Genomic DNA, 26,787 nt, shown 5'->3' on the forward strand with positions numbered 1-26,787 from the left:
AGAGTTTTTATCACAATAGCAAGAAAAAAGAAGCTGCAATGTGATAGATCTTTTGACAAAGAACGGGAATAGAAGCGCGCGCGTGAGAAAGCCTTTTTTCATTTTCAATACATTTCCGGTTACAGTTTGCCACTGAGAGATTCTTTCTCTCTCGCCTGCACACGTGGCATTAGAACAACTGGATGCTGGACGTTCAAGGCCAGAGTGTGGGTACCTACCTACTATAGGCACGTAGAGAGATCAAGATCGAAATTTCCATTTCGTCTGTGGAGGACAAAGGAGCGAAGAATGGCTTTTTTGCAACTTTTGTCAAAGCGGGACTCTTAGTTTTCCCGTAACGATTTCACATACTTGGGAATGGTATCTCTGGGTGCCTGTTTTCGTTCTTTACTTGCGCGCTCGTCCGATGATAATGCACACATAGGCTGGAAAAAAAAGGAAAAAAGAATATTGTCACCGATTATTGTGTAAGTATGCTTTTTAAAACGAACGCACGCAAAGAAATATTTTACGTAACGACTTTGCAAGAGCCATTGTGTAGATTTTTTTTTTTTTTTATAATAAAAGAGGAAAAAAACAATTACCTGAATGTGACACAATTATGTGGTGGTGTACTAGTGTACACATATTCAAGTTACGGAACGTTCCGAGAATTTTATTTCCAAACATTTTTAGACGTACGATTCTCTTGTGTACTAAACAAAAAAAAGCGTGGAATCAACAACAGTTTCGAGCTCAAACATGCAACACATACCTGATCAGAAATCTAATCTAAAAGTGCACTGTTGTTGCGTGCATGTGCAGCCTGATTAAACTTCCCATCGGGTGTTTTGCTGGGACAGCAATGAATTTGAGAAAAGTATCGAAAACTCACCAATTGGGCATGTTTCCCGGCAGTTGATACACAAGTGAACACGTATACGTTCTCCGGTTCACGCTGACTCCGTTCCACATAGTCTTTTAAACCGCTCAAATGAACAAACGACTCCAATTCGAACGTCAGCAGTTCAAATGCACCGGAAGCGAGGTCGAAATTAAATCGTATTTACAAGCGCATGCGTCAAGTATTTACATGTACTGTTATGTATGCAGATCATAGGATTCGCGCGTAATTAACAACAAACACAATTAATAATTTACCTATCCAACACTCGAGGGGTCGACAACTTTTCGTGTTACTAACTAACCTCTCGTCAACACTTGTTTTTCACTCAAACAACCACTTGCGATTAGTAATGTTTTCAATCGATACTGATACTTTGTGTGGGTACAACTAACGAGTTTTTGAACATGGATACTTGCAGAGATGCGCGTTAACGTCAAAAATATCACGTCTGAAACGATTAAACGAACGACTCTCTACAGGTCTACGTCATTTCATTCGTAACGACACCGACACTTATCACAAATTCAAAACTTCACAATCTTCACATCACACGAAAGATCCTTGAGATATGAACAGTGTTTAAATAATTGCACAAGTATATTATATAAGTACATATGTATAATGTTATACTTAAAGTTTCATATTTACACTTGTCGCGAGCGAGCGAAGAGCTCAACGTGACTGCCGGGAAATAACTGACGGAGGAGCTGCCGCTCGCGCGCGCCGCCCGCCACTGACTTCACCATATAATATATACATGTATATACCCAACGTAATCCAGGCACGTTCTGCACGCAACGTCGCGGCTGCTGCAAGTGCCGTATAGGTAAGGTATACCTACCGCTCTGTATGTATACCTGTATACACTATGATCTATTAAACTTCGCGCTATCCACTTCTTCTTTTCGCCTTCGCGTCTCGCGCCGAATGGAGAGAAAGAGCGTGCAAAAGCGCTATACACATATGAATACATGGTCCATCGACTTGTACACTTGTGTGCGAGCGACTCCGCAAAAAAATGCCAATTAGAGGACTTCCCCTTGTAGTTTGAAACGATGATGATTCTTTTCAGGTACACATCTTCCAAACAGGAATTTTCTCCATGCTGGAACATTGAAAAGAAACTACTTAGCTTGACTTTCGAATTCTGCGAGTTTTTCAAACTTGGTGAATTCCGCAACCGAAAACGAAAAGAGGGTTCGCGAGAGAAAAATGGCGGAGAGCACGATTTTCGCTGAGAGACAAAGACAAGGAAACTTAATATAATGATTTTATTTGCGATATTATCAAATAGCGTGGTTGAGAACACATTAGATATAGGTTTGACTAACCCTAATTTGAGTTGGCGCTTTCGTTTAAGGCAATTTTGAGTCAGCGTAGGTGTATGTACATGCCTCAAAAAAGAAAAAAAAAAAACGTTACTTACCTATATCGGATTTTCCGCAGACCCATCCGTGTAAGCAATGAGCGACCTGTTGGTCTTCTCTCCTATGTGTAATAGGTACATCTGAGCGTGAGAGTGTATGGAGGCTTGTATAGGTACGAGTGAACGAAAGTGAGAAAAAGAGACGAAGAAATGAAGATTCCTCTTGCCTCCTCCTCTGCCACCTTCAACTAACTTCTCCTCCACACTTCCTTCCTCGCTATATATAATATATGTGTGGTGGCACTCCCACATGCAGACAGACGGTCTATATACAGAACTGTGTGTATATACATATGTATAGGGGTGTATTAAATTTGTACTCGTATGTTTTTTATGGTTTTATGAGGTGCATTATTACACTACACTAGGCCATTTCTATTTTTGTTTGTTCTATACAGAGGAGAGGGCTTTGTTTCACGCGAATTTTGTCGGTACTTACACTACATAATTGAACCATACCTATGTATGTGTATACACTTACTAGCAGAAAATGAAAAAAAAAGTGTGTAAATGAGTCATGGGGTCACCTGCTTTTTTTTCGACTTTTACTTACATTATGTATACCTACTAAATACGCCTACGATGCGTAAGTATAACAGGAGAGGTTCCAATGAAAGTGATAACTTGCGAATCATCTATGCAATTTGATCTAGAGTGGCGAAACTGTTTTATGTGATGATGGTAATATTGTTGTTTCATTGTCACCTTCTTTCATGGCTATTTTTAAAGTTAAGTTTATTTTATTTCTTTTTTCATACACCAACTGCGTACATATAACTTTACGGATACATAAAAATTTGAATTTTCAAAGAGAGCTCTTATGGTAATGTTGGACGAAATCGTTCGAGGCCAGCAGCAATAAAAGACTATTTACTATATACTATGGCTCTTTTTTCTTGTGGAGAAATGCCATTTTTTTAAGGGCAACAGTTCAAAATTCCACGTCCCTTCATCCAACGTAAAAACGAATTTTTTTAAATACAAAGGAATCGTGCACATTAATTATTGTAAAATCTGTACGTGGAAGGTTCCGTGAGTCGAATGAATATTTTTTTTATTTCTACTTTTGGAAAAAAGGTGCAAAGAAAAAGCAAAACGTTTTATATTTGGAGTCATAAAATCCGTACTTTTTCAAACATTTTCCATTCATTTTAAATTGCAAAAAAAGATGCTGTACATTTAAGACTTTCAGATGGTAGATGGTAAAAAAGTTGTAAATATCACCATACATAAAAAATTTTTACAAGCTTTTGGTTTAACACCTAAAAAAAGTAAATTCATCCACCTTTTTTTAAACCCAGACTTGATGGAATATCGATGTTTTCGTGAACTTACACGAAAATGAAAAACTATCATACTTCGCTTCATCTATCAATGATGTACCAAATATACTGATTGCATGGGAAATTGTGAAAAAATCCTCCAGGACAATTTGTACATAAATAACAGTAAGTAAAAAAACAAAAACAAAAAATAACACGACTCCACCCAAAGTACCGGCCGGTGCACTACCCCTGTCTATTAATGTGTCTTCATTCCCTTGGCTGCGTGTGAATACACCTTTCAAATATTCTATGAAATCGAATATAGCCTATGCAAGTCGCGGCAAACGCAAAAACGTGCGTGTGTAGAGGAAAAAAAAAAAAAAACCGTGACGAGCGCTTATCACGAAATGTTCTCCCTTGCACGAAGAAAAGGTAGGGCCGACTGGCGCAATACAGGCTTTATCTTTGTCTAAGCTCTAATTATCTTTCATGGACATGTTTTTTTTCTTTTTTTTTTTTTTCTCCAAAGTTAATGGCCTTTTTCAATAAATCAGGAAATTTTCAAACAATTTGGAACCAAAATATATTAGCACCACTGACAACAATTTTAGCCTAGAATATCAATTACCGACCATGGACGCCAGTGAAATGTAGCTTGAACATATTGAGAAAAAAAAAAAATTCTTTGATGTCCCACCCAATAACCCCTTATTGTTTTAAATAACAAAATATCCCCAAAATCGTCCCCGCAGTTAAGTACACATCATCCCGTGCTCCAAAACACGCATCTCATTTGATTATTAACGATTAACAAAAAAACGTACGCGAAAACACAATAAAAAATTCCTGCTCGATAAATACAGCGTTGGGTTATAATGATAAATATACATCCTTACGACACTATTTTCACTATTCGAAGGTCACGCAAAATCATTTCGTAAGGAAAAATATTAGAATATGAGCACATTATACCCTGCACCTATACAATCGAGTTTGTCTACTCCGTCACATCTTGCGTTTGTTTGTGCTCACAAGAGATGTTTGACAATCGCTCAAGTATACCTACATAATATACTGCATCTTATACGCTTGTAACATATGTATTACGATGAATTTAAGGATCAGAACTTTACGACAGTATTTTTTATGACATATACAAACCAGAGTACATCCATATTAACGCCTGGTGGCTAATTGCCAAATGATTCAAAATTAATATCCATCAGAGCTATCTGGGAAAAAAAAAAAAAAAAACAAAAAACAAAACAGCAATAACAAGCTAACATTGTATATGGCAAACAGAAGCACGTTCTCGCACTCGATAGCATCGCTAAAAATATTAGCTCAATAAACAATGTTACGTAACGCCGATTCTTCTGCACAATGTATGGGCACGTATACCTATACATATATATAAACGATGCACAAACCTCACCCTCTTTCATACGCGTAAGTATTATACTTGTGTAAGTGTGCAAGTTACACCTCGACATTCTCTCTAACATGGAGTTATACCGATGCAAAAAGGGACCAACGATAAGAAAAACGAGCCCCTCTATATATATAAATGCGCACTTCCTGTATTCTGCACCCTCTCAAATTCTTTCGCGCATGATACTCTGCCCGCACACACACACACACACAAGACATTTGTTTTTCCCAATAAGTAGATAATTTACAAAAGAAAAAGCAAAAGAAATGGACGTACAGAGATAGGGAGTAGAAAGCGGAAAAACGATCGGCACGCGGCGTCTTATCGATCGTACATCGAGGGGACAAAGAAGGGGGGGGGGGGTTACGCGACGATTTTTCCCTCACCCGCCTGTACAGGTATACGCACTTATCGGATCACTTTAATCTCTCGCGGCGAAGCGTCAAGGAATAGTGGGGGGGAGGAGGAGGGAAGAGAAAATATACACGTACAGATTCGCGATCGCGTTCGGTATAGTATATCGTCGGGTATCTTCGTGGCGGACGACGGCTTATCCTCCCGTTCTCTATTTTTTATTTTTTTTTTTTAATTTTTCCGTTTCTTCCCTCAGTCGTTAATATATTATCCCTTTGGTCGCTTGGTGGTGTGAGGATCCGCCGGATCGGAAGCTCAGGAGTTTGGAGGAGGAAGCCATCGCGTATATATAGTATACATCGCGGTGACAATTGAATCGGTATTGTCGTTTGCGCGTGCGCATATTATATAGATTCGTGGTGTAATGCGTGTGTATATAGGAATCGGCAAATATGAGTGACGCGCGTATCGTGTCTTCGATCCAGCCGATGTTGACACGTGCAAATACACGAGTCTTCGTTTTGAGTGCTGGATTACTCCGATGAGACGTCCACGCGGATGACGGACCCGTAAGATAACAGCACTCGTTCTCGTATATCTTGTATTGTTGTTGCAGGCGTGTTCGATCAACGTCTTTTGTGTTTTTTAATTTTATTTTTCATCTTCGAAACAAGAAGAAAAAAAAAAAGAAAAAAAAAAAGACAAAAATATAAAACAACGATAGTTGAGCTGATAAGTGCGTATCTACGTTGGTAGGCACATAGTTATACACATATACGTACGTGCGCTCAACTGAATTAAGACGTTACACTATAACACTGCCGTACGTATACGTACAAAAAACACTGCAACTGCACGAGCTGATAAGAGCAACGGTCTTGTTTACCGATTCTCTTCGCCATTGGGGCGTCGTATATATTTTTTTTAAATTCTTTCTCTACGTTTGAAAACTCATCCTCGAGCACTTCCTCGGATCCTCGCAGCTGTACAAGCCGGTGGGCAATAGCATCCCGGGAGGAGCAGCGCGATGCGAGCCGCGCGCGTCCGAGATCGGTAACGCGATCTTACCCCGCAACGGATCGCCATGAGCGACACGAGGGGTCTGACGGATCCGAAGGTCATTGCCGAGGACGGCTGTTCGAGCGCCGGTACCGGAGGCGTCTCGGCACTGCTGGCGTCCTGTGTCACGGGTGTCCTTGAGGCCGTGCGCTGCAACAAGACCGCCAACGAGTGCACTGCGCCCGGCAGTTGGTGCGTCGTCGACAAACCGCTCCCCTTTGTCGACAAGGTATACTTGGGTGCTTTTTTGTCACAATGTACATATACATATAAAATATATAGTGTGTATGCAGATAAAGAAATCACTGTCCGGACGAGTCGATTTTTTTTTGTTTTAACTTTTCGACGCGCGACAATCGAAGAAATCGTGTAGATTGTATACGCGGCGATTGAAGATTTGTCTGTTTATCTGTATGTGCGTGACCGCGTGGAGATATCGTTAAAGTGTGATCGAATTCGTAAGCGTCGCAAGGCAAAGAAAAAATAAAATAAGTGTAGGTGTCAAATGAACGAGGAATACGCGAGATCGGACGAAATCTATCGCGATCGGCAGCTTCGCGCGTCTGATGAGTCGAGGGAGTTTGTGGAGCCTGTGAGTTGGAGGTTATATAAACAATATTACGCGATGACTTTTGCTCACCGATACGTCATTTTTAATCGTTGCATCGCTATTACGTATCGTCGTAATTGATGAACTTTTTTTTTTTTTTTTTCTCTCAGGAAAATGAACCGGTCGAGGTTGACTTTGATTGGCTGGCGTCCAGCGCCCCTTCACGGGATGTCAAGGTTAGTACAATTTTCATCAATCATTTTATAGCCACGATAGCTTGTATAGTCAGCCAAGTGTTGATCACGTTACGTGTGTGTGAGGGGTTGTACTAATAAATACAACAAACTAATGCTTCAATTATACGGACTTTGAAAATAAAAGAATCAAATTATAATACTCCAAATGATTGGTACTAGACTTTTTTTTTTAACGTTCCTGATTTTACATTTTCAATAACATGCCGTTAGAAGACGAATAGCAAAACACCCGCGAATCCGTTAATGAAGGCCTTGTTTCTCTCGCACGCGATAAACTTTTAAACTTGGGGAGAAAAAAAAAACCCAACCAGAGTAAAAAAAAAAAAAAAACTTACAACTGGAATGTATTGTGGTAAAAAAAGAATATACGTAATCCAATTGACCCGCGCCTTATCATCACCAGTTATAACGTACAAAAAAAAAAAAAAAAAAAAAAAAGAATCTGCGAGCTTATCTCGTTCTGCGCCACCGAGCCATTGTATTACCTCGCAATCGAGTAAACGGTAACGACGACGATTGTCCCCAGCAGGTGCTACTGGTGTTCCCGAGGGCCGACGACCAACAGTCGGAAATAATCGGGCGCGTGGCCCGAAAGTTGGGCTGGAGCGTCGCGGAGGCCCGGAACGCGGAAGAAGCCGGCGAGCTCGCCAAAGCCCAACCCTGCGATCTGGCGATCGTCGACCGCAGAAACGCCCAACGGAGCCAAGAGGCCGACGATACTTGCAGGTCACCGTTGTTTAACTGACTTTTGGGTATTTACATGAAAAGGACTCATCCACTGGAAATCAAAAAAGTCTGAATCCTCGAGATTATTTATACACGCGTATCTAACAATATTTACAAGTCAGCGCGGACAATCACTTGACCTTACGCGAGCGTGCACTGCTATCAGATGTATTTGCTATATACGTATTGTACATACGCGCATACCTACATTGTCCTTATCGTTTCTCTAAATTTGCTGCTTGTTCAACCCAGCGAATACAAGGAAGAAGTGGCGGGAGTTGGGAGGGGGTGGGGGAACCCCCTGAATATATGCATCGCGGACGCATTGTTGGGGCGCTCCGTATCGTACACACAAATAGCCAATAATAGCGGGATTTATTATCTCAATTTGGATCGCGTTGTCTTTTTTCCGCTTGTTTGCCAAAATATTTATAGACCTCACTCCCCTCCCCCCTCTGGAAATGCTTTCTTATCCACAGTGACCCCCCCTCTTGTTTCTCATTTTCCTGCAGGATTCTCGTCGATACGAGCGATTCGAGCGTCTTCGTCGTGGCTCTCGTGAAAAAGTCGTAAGTCGTACATACGCGTATACAGCGAGGCGTGTCTAACTGTGTCGTTTTCTTCTTTCTTTTTTTGTGGTGTTTTCTCTCCACGTTGGCAAAGGTTTTTCACGAGACCCTACAGAAAGGAGGACGCGGTGATGCAGCTCCTGGACATTGGCTACAATCGGGTGCGTGCTCGAAACAAAAACAAAAATCTTTCGAGCCACAAAGTAAAATCTTCTTTTTTTTTCCAATGCCAATGATCCGATGGATGTCCAAACGAAAAAAAAAAAAAAAAAAAAGGCTCTGCTCGAGTGCTCGCACGAGGGTATCCTGACGAACGAGCTGATCGGCACGAGCTCGGGCCTCAGCCAGGCCAAGCGCAGCCAGGCGACCGGCGCCCACCTGCTCTACCTCGCGGTCGAGCAGAGCCGTGACGTCGTCCACGTGACCAACGACCGTCACGTCATCCTCGTAAGTGTATACGCAACAGTGCCCAACGACGTTGTGTCCACCTAAAATTGTCTTTTTTGGTCTCTTTCAAGTTCGCCAACTCGGCTAGCGAGCGCAGCTTCGGCTACCGGCCGGACGAGCTGTTGGGCCGGAGTCTCGAGGAATTCGTCACCGGCGACAACTTTGCGCTCATCGACCATCACCTGCAGCGGTCCAAGGAGTTCGAAGGCCCCGTCGCCTGGAGAAAGAGGAACCGCACCGTCGTCCACGTCGCCTGCAGGATCGTACTCGTCACCCCGAACAGGTGAGCCTTACGACCCTCTCCCACGTACGTGGTTGTACTTACTCCCTTTCGTTTGTTCCTCTCAATTCAGGGACAAGGGCGCGGTTTACCACGTGTGCTTCTACGAGGCACCGGCCGCGGTCGAGTCGATATCCTCGAGGACGAGCTTCGAGCACTACTCGCCGAGGGGCAGCCTACAATCGTCGATCGGCGGCAGACAGTCCCTGGAGTTGCACACCTGGAGCAGTACGTCTCACGTTTCTTGTTTCGATCTGTCTTTGATTTAATTTGGGGTTTTTTTTTTTTTTTTTTTTTCATATAGAAACGAGACGGTCCACGGCGACGATCGCGAAACTGCACAATTTGCCGCTCGAGTCGCCGATCACCAAGGTCGTGGCCGTGCTGACGAGCGCCCTCGCCGACTCCGAGAGCCCAGAAGTCAAGGAGCAGATAGACACGGTTAGATCGGTTCTTTTTTCTTCGATCCATATGCTTTGGGCCATGGGTCTTGTAAATATGTGGTGAATTTTACTAGGCGATAGAGATACTGAAGAAGGCCGAGCTGTACTCGCCTCGGCTGCGCGACGGTGATCCTCTGCCCGTCTCCGACCCAGTGACGGCCGACCTGCTCGGAGCTCTGATATCCGTTAGTTCGTTACGAGCATGCGATCCTTTTTTTTCTTTTTTTTGTTCGGTCTCTAATACAAATATGGTGGCAGGTGACGACCAATGATCCCCGGCAATCGGTAGCTCTGGCCTCGGCTCGGCAGTCGCAGCTCCTCAAGATCCTGAACTCGAGCCAGAACCCGACGAGGGCCAAGGTGGCTTTCAGTCCACAAGCTTCGCAGGAGCTCGAGGCTCTGTTGGAGACCGGTTTCGAGTGGGGCTTCGACATCTTCAAGCTGGAGACCCTCACGGGTAAAAGGTACGAAGTTGTGGATGTAGGTGGGTTTGTCGATTTGGTTTGTTCCATACCGATGTCTCGTGTGTTCAAAGGCCACTGTTTTACCTGGGCATGTCGCTGATGAGCCAGTTCAAGGTGGCCGAGAGGCTGGAGTGCGACGAGCGCGTCCTGCAGAATTGGCTGACCATCGTCGAGGCCAACTACAACAGCCAAGTGAGCTACCACAACTCGACCCACGCGACCGACGTACTCCAGGCGATAGCGCGCTTCATGAGGTCCGAGAGGCTCAGGGCGATCCTCGACCCGCTCGACGAGGTTGCCGCCCTCCTCGCCGCCGCCGCCCACGACATCGGCCACCCTGGGAAATCGAGGTTCCGCATTTCAAGGGGGCTCTCCTTCCCTTCCTTTATACCTCTCTCACGCTATGCTTTCGTGTTCGCAGTCAATTTTTGTGCAACGCCAGCGACCACTTGGCCATACTCTACAATGACCTCACCGTTCTCGAGTCCCACCACTCGGCCCTCACGTTCAAGCTCACCCTGTCCGACGACAACGTCAACGTACTCAAGGTCGGCTGCTTACTTGAAATGTTTTTTTTTTTTTTCATACGATTAAAACAACAACAACAACAAAATGTTGATACCGATTATTGCAGAATCTAAACAGGGAAGTGTACAAGTTCATGCGGCAGAACGTCATCGACATGATCCTGGCGACCGAGATGACCAAGCACTTTGAGCACCTGGCCAAGTTCGTCAACGTCTGCAGCAACCGGATCGGCGACCACGCGGAGGTGAAAAAAAAGACAATGTCACACTTACCGATCGATCGATGGGGGGATAGCTTGAAATCGCGCCATACAGTTAAGAGCGAGAGTTGCCAAAGCGCTGGCTCTCTTGGCGCACGTGTCGCAAGATAGTGTATACCCATACGCGCCGGAGGGGGGAGACCGCACTCGTGACCCTCTATGTGGATGCACTTTGACATCGCGTTGCGAAACGAGGGAGCGTCGCCGCACCGATGGGTGCAGGGAATAACGTTTTTGTATATAGACGGATAGGTCTGATCGATTGAGGTATAAATGTATAAGTGAAATCACCGAGGGTAACTTACGCGGATGACGAGCGATATTCCTTTTACTACGTGTACCGATTACTCTCTTCCACTGAATTTCCAGAGTCTGGACGTCGATTCCGACTCGGTGGCGTCGATTTTCCTGCTTCCGGAAAACGTGACTATGGCGAAGCGCATGATGATCAAGTGCGCCGACGTCTCGAATCCCACGCGGCCGATGAGGCTTTACGTCGAGTGGACGAGGCGCATTGCCGAGGAGTACTTCGATCAGGTATACAATACGGGGTATTATTATACATGCATATCCGACCCAAAAACTACTGCTGCTGTTGGCTCTTTCCTATACTGTGCGGATTATTACAGCTCGAGGTTTCACTTTTACCGGGCATAAAGGCTTTTACTTTCGAGGCTTACCTTTTGCCGGCAGCCGGTGTGCAACTGGTTGGATTGTTTGATTTTTCTTTTTTCTTTTCTTTTTTTTTTTTCATCCCACAGACCGACGAGGAGAAGAAGCGGATGATGCCCGTAGTCATGCCGATGTTCGACAGAATCAGCTGTTCCATACCGAAATCGCAGATCGGCTTTGTGGATTACATCATCAACGACATGATGGAGGCGTGGGACGGTGAGCGCGTTTCCTCTTTGGTTTTATTTCTTATTATTATTATTATTTTTTTCTTTTCATTGTTTCACTCGTTATTTAGCGTTCATCGATATGCCCGAGATGATTGGAAATATGCGACAGAACTATGACAAGTGGAAAAAATTTGACGTAAGTGTGTTTCATGGATGATAAAGTAGATAACAACCGGTCTTTGATTTTTCGTTTTTTTTTTTTTTTTTTTTTTTTTTAGGAGCAGGGAGTCACAACGTTGGATGACATCAAAAAGGTCCAACAGAACCCAGAGTACCAACTCTACGGGAGATCTTCCTCGAGTTAACTACATGCGACAAAGTCGAGGATAACAATGTATAAAACTGTACTGGCTTTGTAAATATTTTTTCAGTACCTCACAATGTTGATCAAATATATTTTTTTCACTAGCCGTTTCTAAGTTTTTGATGAGTACCATTTTCAAGAGAAAAAAAAAGCTCACTCTGAACCCTTGCTTTGCTAGCTCGTTGAGATGGCCCATTGGGGTATGAATGCACTTAAGACTGTTACCCATGTTTATTCTAACGCTTTATTTTGTACATGAAAATAAATGCTTTTCAAGCGACTAGCTGCAAGAGCTTTGAAATTCATGAATTAAGCACCGTAAATACGGACAGCCCAGTTTTCATCATCTTGAAATGGCAAAAAAAAAAAAAAAAATAGATTAATTGATTCGTAAAAAATGATAGTAGAGTTATAGTACATGTGAGTGTTAAGCTTACGTTGCAGTAGGTATCCATGCTTAGAGTAAACATCTTTCCCCCAGTTAACTCGCAACGTCTCAAACTCCTGATCATGACGATCTTTACCAAACTGTTGGTCTTTAGCGACAAGTTGTACCATTTGCAGGCGTAACTGAAACATAAACGTATATAATATGTACGTCATTTTCTTTCACAAATGCCAGTTGTATTGATAAAAAACACGAGTCGAGTGTCACCAAGTTTCAAACACTTCTTCGCTGCTGTCGATGATTTTTTGTCCCGGAAGGAAAATGTAGTAAAAGTGTATAAGAATGGCACACATCACGGCCAAATACCGGAACATTTCGATAGGCTGATCCAACTTCATGACGGTCTGCAAAAAAAACGTTCATGTAATATACGTATTGATTACGATTGGGTTCGTAATTTCGCCGATGAATCGGTTCACCGTGGCCAATCCACCCCCCAGCATGACCATGTTTTGGAACAGCACCCCCAGCCAAGAGAAGTTGTACGATTCTTCGATGAGGTCGATGTACCTGCAGTGAAGTTCAATCATCAACTGAAACCCTTGCATTTTTTGACATTGGCGTACAATTGTTGTTTTTTCTTTTTCACGTACTTCATCACCGTTGTGTGCAACTCAATGGCACTCACTGTCAAATGATAGGACAAACGATCGGCCTCCTCGCGAGGGACGAAACCATCTTCAATTTTCTCCGACAGTGCAGCTACTTTGTTGAAACGGTGGCTGCGTGGAACAACAACTGTTCATACATTTCAAGGACATTGCAGATGCTTACAATGCCCAGGACGAAAATTTGTGTATTATATGTATGGTAAGGAATAATAAAAGATGCAAAGGTTTTCGTGCTTGAGATTATGAAAAAGGTGTTCGGCGTGGGCGTACTTGACAAGAGCAAACAGTCCAATGACGTGCTGGACTATCAGTATGAAGCAGAGGTCGAACGACACGAGGACGACAACGGTACCGATGCCACCGAAAACGGCTTGTCCGAGCAGGGGATAATAGTGCTCTTGGATGTCGATGCCGTACTCGGCGTAGTAGGGCAAATTCCTCAGCCGAGTGCCGTTTTCCAGGGGCACGATGACATCCAGTATCGGACTGGACACGGGAAAGGTCAGGAATATCGCGACCGACGCTATCATGAAGCCTGTGGGGGCAGGGGGAAACAAAAATTCTCGAGACAATATGCTAGCCGTGTGCGTTGAATTTTTTTTTTTTTTTTTTTTTTTTTCCCACTCCTTACTCGAATACAGCATTACACTCTGGCGACCGAGTTCGGTGTAGTGGTGCATGATCTTCAAATCCTCCGGGTCGAGGAACTTTTCTTTCCAATCTCGGGCTATGTCCGACAGTAGGATCATCAGCTGTAACACCGAGATGGGCCATAAATGAACGCTCATGTCGTTGTAAATAAAATTGAAAAATAATTTTTTTGTTTTTGCAAAAAAAAACGTACTCTCTTTCTAACAATGATGCTCATGGTGATTTTGAAAAATATGATACTCAGGTACAACTCGCCGATGAAATTTTCCACGACAATGTTCAAGTCTACGCCAATTTCGTTGTAGAGTCTGATACCCTGCGGAGACAATGGATTCGTGCAATGACGTGTACAATTGTTTTTTTCCCATACTTTTACGATAAAGATCCTCACCATCGATATGCTGAACGATATAGTGAACGAGTAGACGTACACCAGAGACACGTATCTTTTCCATTTGGTTTGAAAAACCCAGATTCCAACGAACTTTTGCAAGAATATCGTTACTTTCCAGTAATCGCTCTCAAACAGTTCCATGCGTTGAATTGCAATTGACGATGTCGATTTTGTTTGAGCTATCAGGAACTCGTGTGTATTTACGTTCGCCCGTTAAACGTACCCCGTGACTATTCACAATGCGACTAAAACATTCTCGATGCCGCAAAATTATCCGTTAAACCCTTTTAGCGTGTATGTTATGTACATACACGGACGATACACCGGCAATCGCGACGAGCGCAACAATCACGAGATTACGTATTCACGCGGTTGTAATTACCCACCGGGTGTTATAGGGCGAGAGGAAGGGGGAGAGCTCGGTTATTAAAGGGGTTGCTTGTCGCGCGTTGCGGTGAGTACAAAATCGTCGACGATTTGCATATTCAATCGATCGTTTTTCAGTGATGGATTTTTTTTTTTTTTTTTTCCCCAACAGCCGTGTTATTAATAGTCGAATCGACGCTGCTTTGCGAATAAATTATTTAATTGTCGACTCCATTGTTATCATTGTTATACGTATACGTATACGACGGCAGAAATGAGTTGGATGCACAATTCATATGGACTCTTCTTATACTTAGAGTGAAAAAGAGAGCATGTTAATTTAACACAACACATGTAAATTATATATTTCATGTATACATGCATTGACACAATACACGTTATCATATTATCAATAACAGAAATTTGTAGTATTATACTTTTGGATATTTTTTGTATAAATTTTTATTTTTCTCAACAACCAAACAAACGAATGTGTATATTCATCCGAATGAAGAAAAAATCGAAATGTATATGTGTATATGTACGGATACAATTGAAGTATCGTAGTTATTATATATGCCTTTACTTAATTTAAAAACAATAATGGTATATTCCGTACTTAACTTTAATTATTCCGACAATTCGTTTTATACGCACTCCAATGTACCAACCATTAACCTCGATGAGTTTGAAAAAAGCGGCAGTTGTATGGTTTCACGTACACAGCCAAAAGCAACTTAAACTTTTTTTACCCTTAGTTCAAAAGTGGCATTAAATAAAAAGTGATCTCTCGCGTGTAGGTGCGCATACGAAGGCATTTGCTGCATCAAAACGATCTCATTTACAATATCTCGCAGGAAAATCGCGATCGCGCACTCGTGTTGGCTGTCGGTTGGCACAAAAATAAGTACACGCGTGTAACGGCCCGTACTATCGTCATCCTACGCGAACATCATATTTTTTCCCTTCGAGCTTTCGATGCGCTTGGGTGCGTAACGAAGGATCGGCATTATTCCTCGCGTGTGCAGATGGAACGGACAAAAAAAGGTGCACCTTTCGTCGAGCGAGGGAATATTGCCATGGGCGTAATTAGAGAGAGTCGGAGGAAAGGCATTTTTGTCATCGCTAGACCCACGGATAGAAAGAGACACGTGTACAATGGAGATGTGCCAAGAGTCATATGTGTGTATACACAGAGAGAACGAAAGGAGGACGTTTGTGTTTTCGAGTATGTGAATCGGCATCTGCTCTACTTCTCGTCCTTGTAACTGAGTCCAACTTTATTCGGATCGGCGATGGCCCTCTTTTCACGGTTGATTTTTTCTCCAACAACTCTTTTTGAGGGACAACCCTAAGTATATAATGGACTAATTATCCGTCAAATCGATAATAGTACGAGTTTAGGAGAAGAAATTAGCAGTGTGCATCGACGGGCGCCGGTTTCGTCCAACCGCTTGAAGCATGTGAAAAACTGTATACTGTAGATGTATAAGTACATGTGCTTTAATTAACGCAAAAATCGTTATAGATGATTATACCTTGCAAAAAATAAATAATAAAACAACTTTATGCAATTTCCAAGCTAAAACGCGTTACGTGAGAGAAATAATAATAATGTGGGTATACCGATGTCGAGTTACAGGGGTCCGTTAAAAATCGGCTCTTCTTCTTGGCTTCCGCCTGCGGATCCGTTACATTATTATTACGTTATTAAAACACCATACATACGTATAATATAATTATGTAAGAGTTGCTCAATTAACCAAGATAATTAAGACAATACAAGCGAGTAAACATTAATTGGTATCGCGTAAAAAATAACTATAGAGGTAGGTTGAATTTTCTTTCACGTGTATTTATCTAGGTATCGCTAATCCATACGGCAATATCTTCAGAAACTAATAAGGTGTTTTTATTTTCTTTCCCGCGCAGCCCTTCTCGAGTGGCAGCTGAAACAGTGGTATAGTCCTGGACTCGACTTTCACCCAATTTCGCATGCACGAAGCCTATAAGCCATCAGCCTCAAAAAAGATTTCATCCTCCAGTTGGTGCTGCAGGTCGTTCTCGTGCGGTTAATGCACTCAGTACTTAGTGATTCTCAATTGAAGCTACGCATGTTAGAAAAAAAAGGATCTCTGTACTCGTACAGAAAGTACTTAACTGCAGGCTACGTCTGTACTTATGAGCTTGCAATGGAAGTGATCGAAGGTGTATGATGTGCTCTCGCGGTAGGACAAATTGAAAAGTGCATTTTTATAGATATATAAATAAAATTTGTTTCAATTGAAATTCGCACTAAAAATAAAAGATGAGAATTAGTGGTTTGATAAGTCCAAGTATCTAGATCATAAAAAAATTAATGCACAATAGTTGAATTTAGGGCATTCAAAGTAAAAAATTTGAAATGGAGGAGAATTTTATAAATAATAACCAAATTTTCCATCATGTAGATTCATCATATTTTATTGCTTAAAGTACAACTAGTTTTTTTTACTTGTATAAGATTGTAAAATTTGTTTATGTAGCGCATTGAATAATTTATCAACGCTTTTATTGAAAAGAAAAAAAACAAACTAAAATTACAGTACAAACAATAATCTGTAAGTTTGAAAGAAAAAAAAAAAAAATATGCTAATAGTTTGATAATGAAAAATTTCTCAAGGATTAAAATTAATTTTATTATATAATGCTTTTTTCGTTCATTAACATTTCCATGAACATGCACTTATAATATTATTTACATAGAAATTACACAAAATATTAAATACGTATTTCAATATTTAGCAATACTTATGTACTTTACATTAAAAAACACAAGGGCATTTGAAAAACGATAAACTAAATTCAGACATCCTTCCGCGATTAAGTTTTCAATCAACCAATTAACTTTAAAATGTTATATTTTCAGTCGAAAAAAATAATTTACTTTACCTAGAAACGCAAGCAATTGTTAGGTACTCGCATATTAATTAAACTGGATACTGCTGTGCTTCCCTTGAAGATCGCAAATCACAAGTTATTTTGAGGAGAAAATTACTTAATTAATATGTAAAAGTGCATTAATATTTTTGCATACTGTGTTTATTACGAAATACCCTGCAAAATCGTTATGTCTTCGCTCTCCTCCTCCTCCTCCTCTTCTTCTTCATCCTCCTAGAATATAAATTGACAACGGCTTACATGACTATAACTATACTTTATTGGTATGAATGTGAAAACATTGCTATTATTGAGAAACATTTACCTCATCAAACCCAAAGCATGTTTCCATGTCCTTTTGAAGTTTAGAATTATTTGAATTCTTTTTCGGTGGATCTACAAGTTTCAATGTCCCAACGATTCCTCCATCATCATCTTGTTCTAATAATTCATCACCAGCCTCAGTAACAATACCACTTTCTTGGCTTAGTGGATCTTGCACCATCAGGTCACCATCTTCACTAGCCACAACGGCCATCTAAAAAGAAACAAGACATAGTTAACAACCCAATATTTTTAACATACTACTTATAATATAAATTTTTACCTGATCAGATGCTTGATTGTCTGGCAGTTGAATAACTTCCAAAACAACGTACTGCTGGCCATCAGCTCCCTCCACCGCCATCATGTCCTCACCTTCGTCTTCCTCTTCTGAATCGTCAGCATAACCTTTAAGTTTAGAAGCTATATCACCTGTTTATTTAAATTACACACAACACATTAGTCAATGATCTCAATTGTAGTGTAGATCAAATCGTAAGCGCTCTGTAATAATCTTATTATTGCTTAATGTAAACATACTTCTAACATTGATACATTAAGGTAAGGAGAAGGTGATACACATAATAATATACCTGTCATCACTTCCACTCTTTGACCATCGATGATTTGAATTTTCTTTTGCCTTCCCAACTTGAGAGCTTGCTGTTTCTCCTGCACAGAGGAATCTGGATCATGGACAGCCATATGTCGAATAAGATTCCCTTTATGCCTGTAAATAAGAAAGTTGTTAATTTACATTCTCTTTCAGATCTTTTGTTTATCGATGCGATTTTTATACCTGAACTGTTTCTGACACTCGGGGCATTGATGAGTCTTTTCTTGGGGAGGAGGTGGTACATACGCCGGATTATGATATAAATTGCAGTGTCTCTTCAACAGTTGCTTTTGCCTGAATGATTGGTAGCAGTGATCGCACTGATATGGCTTTTGGTCCGTATGAATGAGCATATGGCTCTCTAAATGGCGAGCTGATATCGACGCATAAGGGCAAAGATCACACCTATAGCATTTCTCGCCTTCGTGAGTTTTACTGTGCAGTTTGTAGCTGTACCTGGAAATACAAAATTACAATAATTTAATAACTTTCACGTAACAATCAAGTTTAAAGTATATTCCAACAGAGGCTTACCTATCTGGGAATGTTTTACCGCATCTTTTACACTTCAAAGGCTTATCAGAAGTGTGAAGTTTTTGTACATGAATCCTGAGATCCGTTTTTCTGCCACACGTCGTTGGACAAAGTTCACATTGGAATATTGGTTTATCTCCAACTGCAAATACATGATCAAGTGTTTATCCACGTACAAGAAGAAACCAACTTTTGATACCAAATAAAACTTTTCGGTTGAAATAATTTTGAGATACGAACCATTGTGGACAAGCTTATGAGCCTTTAAACTGTTGGACTGCGTAAATCTTGCATTGCAAATATCACATTCATATGGCTTCTCACCAGTGTGAATACGCAAGTGGCGCTTTAATTTAAACGTATCCGGACTTGCGTATGTACAATGAGGACACTAAAATTAATAGTGAACAATAATTATAATAAGTTACATTGCTTTTCTGTAAGTAACAAGACAACTAACCTGATATGGTCTTTCTCCTGTGTGACACCTAATGTGTCTTTTCAGTTTAGACAGCTCAACAGAAGCATAATCACAATCTGGACACCTATGCGGTTTTTCGTGAGTGTGTCTGTACCTGACATGTCTCACAAGTTCACCTGTATAAACAAACACAGGTATTTCTAAATAAAAAGCCCAACACACATAAAAAAGAGACAATAAGGTACAATTTGAAATAATTTTTATCAAACCTGACGTGGTGAAAGCACTGTCACAGAATTTGCAGTGATGCGGTTTGGTCCCTGTGTGGGTGTTGACGTGATTCTGCAACGACGCAAGCGTCTTAAATCCTCTTTCACAAACGCTACACTTGTGCGGCCTTTCCTCAGAGTGCGACTTCATATGCCGTGACAGCAGGTAACGCTTCGGACTCGTGTAATTGCAGTAATTGCACATGTGAGCTTGGGTGACGGTTTGCGACTTTTTCGGTACATATTTGACAATCTTGGCCTTGTCGTCTTCCGCCTCTGACTCAACAGCACATTCATTATCTTCATTATCTTCAAAGTCGTACACTGTGAGATCCTGATCACCTTCCTCACCATCAATGCCAGTTTCATTTTCAGTTTTGTTTTCTTGTTTTGTTTCATTTTCTGGTTGCTGAACTATTAAAACGTAGCTTACTTCACCAGAATTGGTTTCCGATGGCATTATCGTCACTGTTTGATACTGCTCGTTTGAATTGGCAGCCTGAGAGCGGTTGCTACTGCCCTCTGCTGCTGTTGATGGTACCTACATTTAAAAACAAAAGATTAAATATGTATGAAAAAATTATCACGGTATTATCACACAGTACGCAAGAGCAAATAGTTACAGCATTTCCTTCTCCATCTTCAATTGGATTAACCTCTTCAAATTCTTGGTTATCACCTGAAGATTCTTCATTGTTTTCATCACCTTCGTTCACCTCCTGAATTTGGACTTGCGTCAAGACAGGATGATCCTCTCCGCTGGCCTGATAATAATATTGACCAGTTTGATCAACAAAATATGTTCCTCCATCATCTGATGTAAGTCCTTCTACTTGTTGCACTGAAAATACATTTGAAATAAGAAATTTGTGGCAACAAAGTTTTCACGATTCTTGGTAGTTTAATCTTATAAATTACAACTAACATTGAACATGCTGTATCTGTTCTCCTTGACCACCTTCTATTTCCTTGTTGAAAGTCTCCAAGTACGTCTGAATTTCAGTAACAGACTCCTGTGGAGCACCTTCCACTTTAATAGTTGTTATCTCTTGCGACATTATCACATCAATGTGCCGTGATTTGCCCGGTTTTATGCTGGAAATAACCCAATTTTTTTGTAAATTAATTTTCATTTTAAAGTATTTTCTTTTATAACAGATGCTAATATATGTCTTGTATAAATACTCAAGAATAATACTAAAACTTATTGTAACAACATCTATTGCAAACCTTCTACTTGGAACTCAATCTTTTCACGAGTGGGTACAACACTCTCAAGACCCTGTCCAACCGATACCTCGTCACCTAGAGTTTTCAGTCAACATTTTAACTGACCGTAATTACAAAAAAAAAAAGTGTGTACTTCCAATAAGTTTTGGGAAAGCCCTCCCCTCCAACGAGCCAATCTGGTCGATAAAATAAAAATGTGCCAACGTCAACGTAGGTACAATATCCCGGGCCCGCAGGCGAATACACGACGCCATGACTCTTCCAACGACAGGGGAAACAGCCGTGTGCGCGCGCACGAGCCACATGCTCCCGAAAAGCAACATATCCAGGAGTTGGTCGTCTCCGAAGACGACGACGACGACTCCGATGGCGATGCTAGTTCAAACGCATACGGGACTCAACGCGAATGGTCGGACATTGTGGGTGCACGTAGCGCGTGGACGGCTGTAACGGCAACAACGAGAAATAAGCGCCGTCGGGCGGCGCTCGGGGGGGCACACGCGACACCACAACGACCTGGACGGCTAGCGGGCTAGAGGCCAAGCTGAGGCGATGAGGCGCATTCTGTCGGCGGTTCCCGATCTCTGTTTTCTTTCCCTGCTTGGCGCTTTCGTCGCCAGGACACAGGGGGCATTAACCAGCAGCAAAAATTTCAGAAAATTATCACCGTCGGCGCTACTGTCATCAATATGGTTTGTTGAGCAGGGCAGCACCAGCACCAACGAGGAGTCGCTGCTGGAGCCGTGGCTGCTGCTCAGCAAAAGCGCTCTCCCGCGTCCGTACGACAGTGCGCTGTTTGCCCGCATGCAACGGGGGGCTACGCCACGCGCGCTTTCTTACCTCGTTTCTTGTTGTATACGTTGTTACATAAAGTGCCTCCCCGACGACGACGTGGTTGGCTTCACTCTGCTGCACGTACTTTATAGTAGGGTCGTTCCTGTACCTTTCTTTTTTCAACACTCCGGACAGCGTTGAGGACTTCTCGAGTTCTTGGGGTTCTCCTTCGCTTATACGTGCCTACGTGGTATAATGTGTACCTATCCCCCGTCCCCGTCGTCGATGTCCGTGTGCGTGTTGGCGTGGAGGAAATAAATTCTGTTAAGCCTATGCCCGCTATTTCTCTCCTCTTCTAACGCATCTTTTGTCTTCTTCGCTCTTTAGGTTCACTCGTTCACTGGCACCAACACGGCAACACTTGCCACTGTATAAGTGTATATATACTATAGCAAAATAGCACACACACGTATTTACATACATGTATATATGAACTTGCTATTATTCTATGCCTGTCGAAATTGTCGCAAACTCGCATAAGGTAAAGTAGGGTATCTATATTACTAGCTGTGTTGGTGTATATACCTATTCGACCCACGGTCGAGTCGACAGTCTCGACACTTACGACTTATGACGTTATGAGTAAGTACTTGACAGTCCCAAATCCCCCAATTGAGGTGTTGCTCAAACAATAGAAAGTGCACAAAAATCGCTTTTTGTAGTAATATATTGATATTGGTAGTTTTCAAACACCGTAGGGTATCACCGACGACTTGTTTTGCCTACTTAATCAAAAGTGCTTCAGAAAAATATCGAAAAAAAAAAAACCCATTTTACAGGTTTCGCCCGTTCCAAGAGGACAATTCCACAATGGGGCTTATTCCTCCGCAAGGGGATGTTTTTCTAATTTTAGTTGTTTAAAATGGGCTTTTGGGTACATATCGGACTCCGTTATGCCACACTATACATGCTTGTTTTTTGCGTACCTATTTAATTTTCGTACTGTTTTTTACAACTGACTATACGACAGCACGGCATATATATATATAGACCAAGAGCTGAGGCCTGAGGGTGGTCGAAAATCTAAACCAGCCGCCATTCTCACCAGATTTGAGGAATCCCATGACTCGTGATGATCTAAAATATTTCGTCGTACTTTATTCTGGTAAAGAGTTAAGTATATGTGGTCATGACGATCGAAAACACTTGATATTGTATGTTATTACTAGTGGTTTGTTATGATGTGACTTGTATTCAAAATTTTTAATGACAACATAGATGTATATTTCGACTTTACTTTAGACCACTAAGAAAGATGACACTTTTTTTAATCGTATAGATTTGCTTTGCGAAATCATCTTTTACAATCAGCTCTAACCAGTTTTATGTCTGGGAAATGTGTGGGGTATGAGTAGTCTTGGTTTTCTTTGTTCAAGAAATATGTTTTTCAAAATTGTCACGTTTAGTAAAGTTTTTATTGTTTCCGTGTTTAAGTACATAAAAATTTTAATTATTTTTCATAAGAAGTAGTTCGTTGAAGAAAAGATTTAGAATGATAAATCATTGATGCTAAATAAAAATATAAATTCCGCAAAAATATTACCAAACTCTTGAACGATAATGATTTTATCTAATTCAATTTTATTAGAAGTAATTCATAAATACGCGAAGAGTCTACTTTTATTAATAAAAAAATATACATGAATCTGTTGCGACTTATACATATACTTATCTCTTTGATTTGTGGTATGACACATTATTTACTACTGACAAGAAAAAAAATGTTTGATTCGAAGTAATAGATTTATAATTAAGCTATAGGTTTTATTTCTTAATGAGATGTCTATTAACACTAACTATAATAAAGGTTTGAAATTGTTAAAAATTAATTTCAATCTGTGGTATTAAATCAAACGAAAAATTGTCTTAGAAGTTAAGTTGATCATAGTTCTTGCAAATCAATATTTTCCTTGACAAGTCGTTTCTTTAGGCAAAATTCTTTGGACTCATTTTCTTTCACAGAATCAACTCTTGCCCTTTTTCCATAACCATTCAAAGTCTTTGTACATGATTCTTTAGTTTCAGCCTCAATTACTGGACTCACTCTAATTCTTTTTCCACAGCCATTCAAAGTCTCGTTGCATAATTCTTCAGCTTTATTTTCTATTTGTGGCTCATTGTCTGAACAAGATCCTTTAGCTTTATTTTCTGTTACTTTTTCTTTCTCATGAGCATTTGGAGTTTCCAAACAAAATAATCTGTCTTCAGTTTCTGGTACAATGACTTTATTATAACCATTCAAAGTTTCTGTGCACAGAGTTTCAGCCTCAGCTTCTATTACAGGATCACTTTCTTTTTTGGAATTGGTCAAAGCCTCTATACAAGATTTTTCAATCTGAGCGTTTTCTATATTTACTGTATTTTTAGAATCATTCAAAGCCTCTGCACAAGATTTTTCAGTCTGAGCATCTCCTACATCTACTGTATTTTTAGAATCATTCAAAGCCTCTGGACAAGATTTTTCAGTCTCAGCTTCTCCTACATCTACTGTATTTGTAGAATCATTCAAAGCCTCTGGACAAGATTTTTCAGTCTGAGCTTCTCCTACATCTACTGTATTTATAGAATCATTTAAAGACTCTGCACAAGATTTTTGAGTTTCAGTTTCTATTCCCAATTGATTACCAGAACCATTTGAAGTCTCTGTGCAAGATTTTTTAGTTTCAGCTCTTACCTCCAGGACCACTGCATTTTCAGAATCATTCAAAGTTACTGACAAGGATTTTTTGGTTTCAGCTTCTAATCCCAGGACTACTGCTTTATCAGAATCATTAAAAGTTTCTGTGCAAGATTTTTCGGTTTCAGCTTTTGTCGTTGGGCATACTTGATTTTCGGGATCATTATTTAGAGTCTCCGCACAAGATGTCTGGTTTTCAGTTTTTTTTATCAGATCCACTTGGTTTCCAGAGTTATTTGAAGAAGACACTTCAGTTTTAACTTCTGTTATTAGGCTTTCTTTTTTAACAGATTCATCCACAGTTTGTGTGCAATTTGTTGTGTTGTCTATATATTTTCCACAAGTCTTCAAAGTTTTATTTTGTACAGTAGGTATTTCAAGGGATGATAGTATACTATTGATTTGGCTTTCGCTGATACTTTCACTATGAATTGCTATCAAAAAACAACAAATTGAAATTAATAGTAAATTAAAACACTAGATAATAATCAAATCATAACGGACATACCAGATTCTAGATTCGAGTTAATATCAAACGTTCCATCAGGATTTCTCGGGTGGGTATGAATTAAGTATAATCCTCTACACTTCATGCACTTGACCTTCATCGTACTTGCAAGGCCATAAACTACTTCACAGCTTCTGTTTTTCAGTGACAAAGGTTTGTCACACCTTTTACACCATAATTCCTTACCCAAAAAGATTAAATCCACTATACGCCGTGGCTCATAAATCTAAACATAAAATCAAAGAAAGTTAAATTTTCAACACAATCATGAGACACATACTATAGTTGAAACAAATGTTTACGTTTTTCAATAGCAATAAAATGAATCGGCACAAAGTTTAATTGATTGTTTGTACTAACATGACCACAGTACTTACGAAAGGAGTTGTTCGTTTTTCAACTTGTACTTGAGTGAGAGCGGCTAAGACATTCTCTTGTGCAATGACTTTTTTAGCCTTCGCAAAACGTCCCTTACGTTTTCCTCTTAGATGTCTGATGTGATGTTGCGGCATGTCTGTCATTGTGATGTTTTTTTATCTTCATTTACTGCAGATAGTGCAGATAACATGCACGTGTGATTGGAAAGTGGAGCGGGAATTGAGGTTATATTATCGTTAATATCAGTGGTTGCTCTTGCGCATTTGTATATATATATATATATATATATATATATATATATATATATATATATATATAAAACGGAAGCCGCGGTCACGACAAATACATACATGAAAACGCTAAACGCATAAGCGGCATAATCACACACTAGTACAACAGTATAAGCATACAAAAATACCAAATAATTATTAAACCATTTAAGTAAAATATTTATGCTGTTGGAGGTCGATTCTTAAGTAAAAAAAATGTAAACTAGCCGCAAATAGCACACAAACTGTTAACTTTTAATTTTGTATCTACAACATTAGTTGCGGCTGGTTTATAATTAATAAAATGACTTTACTGTAAATAGCAATAATTATTTGGATCAGCGCCATCTCGCGGTCTTTATTTTTTGGCCATAAGTGGCTCCTAAAATTCTGAATCAGAGCAATCAGGATTGGAGCTATTTAGTCAATTATAAACCAGCCGCAACTTATGATGAAGCTATAAAATGAAAAAATAACGATATATGTGTTTTTGGCGGCAAGTTATCAATTTATCTTATGCTCAAAAATTTATCTTTAAAAGTACAAACACATAGGAGGTCAATTTTTGGTAGAAAATAGATTTTTAACTTGCCGCCAAAAACACACGTATCGTTATTTTTTCATTTTATAGCTTCTTCATGAGTTGCGGCTGGTTTATAATTGACTGAATAGCTCCAATCCTGATTGCTCTGACTCAGAATTTTAGGAGCCACTTTTGGCCAAAAAATAAAGACCGCTAGATGGCGCTGATCCAAACAATTATTGCTATTTACAGTAAAGTCACTTAATTAATTATAAACCAGCCGCAAATAATCTTATAAATAGACAATGAATAGTTGACATTTTTTATGCTACTTGCGGCCAGTTTACAATATATCTTTTATCCAAAAATCGACCTCTACAAGTATAAATATTCTACTTATCTTATATGGCTTATAAAATCTACCATATTTACAAAATTACAATACTTTGGACCTTTTACCATTTACTCATGGAAGCACAGCCCTTTAACTTTATAGTTTAAATGAACGATTAATTTATATAATACGTACATACCAAGATTTGTGTTACAGAAATCTTGAACAATGATTAAATAGATACGTAAAGTAATCAGTCGAAAAGAGACAACTGAAGAAACTCACAATAACTGCTTATTAGAAAGATGTAAATGATTATACTCTTACATC

The 26,787-nt window shown here is 40.3% G+C and overlaps 4 protein-coding genes across 8 annotated transcripts; 1 reads left to right on the top strand and 3 right to left on the bottom strand.

The window, feature by feature from the left end:
• Positions 1-6,334: 6,334 nt before the first annotated feature.
• Positions 6,335-12,257, top strand: LOC106644747 (high affinity cAMP-specific and IBMX-insensitive 3',5'-cyclic phosphodiesterase 8-like). The gene is made up of 18 exons (XM_089598785.1): positions 6,335-6,651; positions 7,143-7,208; positions 7,759-7,955; positions 8,468-8,524; positions 8,619-8,685; positions 8,801-8,971; positions 9,043-9,254; positions 9,325-9,479; positions 9,556-9,692; positions 9,769-9,879; positions 9,953-10,158; positions 10,230-10,508; positions 10,580-10,706; positions 10,793-10,930; positions 11,315-11,482; positions 11,707-11,836; positions 11,916-11,983; positions 12,066-12,257. Exons 1-18 carry the CDS (start codon positions 6,448-6,450, stop codon positions 12,150-12,152), a joined length of 2,580 nt encoding a protein of 859 aa, XP_089454911.1. The 5' UTR covers positions 6,335-6,447; the 3' UTR covers positions 12,153-12,257.
• Positions 12,258-12,453: 196 nt separating this feature from the next.
• LOC106644749 (uncharacterized) lies at positions 12,454-14,396 on the bottom strand. Of its 2 annotated transcripts, XM_014360401.2 has the most exons (9): positions 14,253-14,396; positions 14,055-14,177; positions 13,842-13,962; positions 13,481-13,745; positions 13,193-13,321; positions 13,019-13,109; positions 12,807-12,943; positions 12,589-12,721; positions 12,454-12,498 (listed from the first exon to the last, which is right to left on the bottom strand). In XM_014360401.2, exons 1-9 carry the CDS (start codon positions 14,394-14,396, stop codon positions 12,454-12,456), a joined length of 1,188 nt encoding a protein of 395 aa, XP_014215887.2. The 2 variants fall into 2 exon arrangements, with proteins under 2 accessions (XP_014215887.2, XP_089454670.1); XM_089598544.1 differs by having other exon boundaries at positions 13,481-13,962.
• Positions 14,397-17,056: 2,660 nt separating this feature from the next.
• LOC106644762 (uncharacterized) lies at positions 17,057-22,080 on the bottom strand. 4 transcript variants are annotated; one of them, XM_089598542.1, is made up of 12 exons: positions 21,775-22,080; positions 20,630-20,799; positions 20,328-20,545; positions 19,705-20,245; positions 19,475-19,611; positions 19,255-19,405; positions 19,015-19,156; positions 18,664-18,936; positions 18,458-18,594; positions 18,148-18,296; positions 17,866-18,078; positions 17,057-17,771 (listed from the first exon to the last, which is right to left on the bottom strand). In XM_089598542.1, exons 2-12 carry the CDS (start codon positions 20,760-20,762, stop codon positions 17,706-17,708), a joined length of 2,160 nt encoding a protein of 719 aa, XP_089454668.1. In that variant the 5' UTR covers positions 20,763-20,799; positions 21,775-22,080; the 3' UTR covers positions 17,057-17,705. The 4 variants fall into 4 exon arrangements, with proteins under 4 accessions (XP_089454668.1, XP_089454666.1, XP_014215902.2 ...); XM_089598540.1 differs by having other exon boundaries at positions 17,057-17,774; positions 21,775-22,079; XM_014360416.2 differs by having other exon boundaries at positions 17,057-17,774; positions 18,148-18,272; positions 21,775-22,077.
• A 1,081-nt stretch (positions 22,081-23,161) lies between these two features.
• Positions 23,162-25,581, bottom strand: LOC106644764 (uncharacterized). Its single transcript, XM_014360419.2, has 3 exons — positions 25,331-25,581; positions 24,954-25,179; positions 23,162-24,879 (listed from the first exon to the last, which is right to left on the bottom strand). The coding sequence occupies exons 1-3, from the start codon at positions 25,472-25,474 to the stop codon at positions 23,651-23,653; spliced, it is 1,599 nt and encodes a 532-aa protein (XP_014215905.2). The 5' UTR covers positions 25,475-25,581; the 3' UTR covers positions 23,162-23,650.
• Positions 25,582-26,787: the final 1,206 nt, after the last annotated feature.

Source organism: Copidosoma floridanum, unplaced genomic scaffold, assembly GCF_036245765.1.
Source record: "Copidosoma floridanum isolate Cflo_tuat_1 unplaced genomic scaffold, Cflo_Japanese_pri ptg000006l, whole genome shotgun sequence".
Taxonomy (NCBI): domain Eukaryota; kingdom Metazoa; phylum Arthropoda; class Insecta; order Hymenoptera; family Encyrtidae; genus Copidosoma; species Copidosoma floridanum.

What these genes read in the sequence shown, in the direction of transcription:
- LOC106644764 (XM_014360419.2), bottom strand. Translation starts at nt 25,474, where the DNA reads ATGACAGACATGCCGCAACATCACATCAGACATCTAAGAGGAAAACGT. An exon ending in AAAAACGAACAACTCCTTTC is followed by an intron (nt 25,180 to 25,330) that starts GTAAGTACTGTG and finishes TTTTATGTTTAG; the next exon opens with ATTTATGAGCCACGGCGTAT. An exon ending in TAACTCGAATCTAGAATCTG is followed by an intron (nt 24,880 to 24,953) that starts GTATGTCCGTTA and finishes GTTTTTTGATAG; the next exon opens with CAATTCATAGTGAAAGTATC.
- LOC106644762 (XM_089598540.1), bottom strand. Translation starts at nt 20,762, where the DNA reads ATGTCGCAAGAGATAACAACTATTAAAGTGGAAGGTGCTCCACAGGAG. An exon ending in TCATAAGCTTGTCCACAATG is followed by an intron (nt 19,157 to 19,254) that starts GTTCGTATCTCA and finishes ATGTATTTGCAG; the next exon opens with TTGGAGATAAACCAATATTC. An exon ending in ACAATCAAGCATCTGATCAG is followed by an intron (nt 18,079 to 18,147) that starts GTAAAAATTTAT and finishes GTTTCTTTTTAG; the next exon opens with ATGGCCGTTGTGGCTAGTGA.
- LOC106644749 (XM_089598544.1), bottom strand. Translation starts at nt 14,396, where the DNA reads ATGGAACTGTTTGAGAGCGATTACTGGAAAGTAACGATATTCTTGCAA. An exon ending in TATCGTTCAGCATATCGATG is followed by an intron (nt 14,178 to 14,252) that starts GTGAGGATCTTT and finishes TTGTCTCCGCAG; the next exon opens with GGTATCAGACTCTACAACGA. An exon ending in GCATCATTGTTAGAAAGAGA is followed by an intron (nt 13,963 to 14,054) that starts GTACGTTTTTTT and finishes TCGGTGTTACAG; the next exon opens with CTGATGATCCTACTGTCGGA.
- LOC106644747 (XM_089598785.1), top strand. Translation starts at nt 6,448, where the DNA reads ATGAGCGACACGAGGGGTCTGACGGATCCGAAGGTCATTGCCGAGGAC. An exon ending in ACGACCGTCACGTCATCCTC is followed by an intron (nt 8,972 to 9,042) that starts GTAAGTGTATAC and finishes GTCTCTTTCAAG; the next exon opens with TTCGCCAACTCGGCTAGCGA. An exon ending in CATGATGGAGGCGTGGGACG is followed by an intron (nt 11,837 to 11,915) that starts GTGAGCGCGTTT and finishes CTCGTTATTTAG; the next exon opens with CGTTCATCGATATGCCCGAG.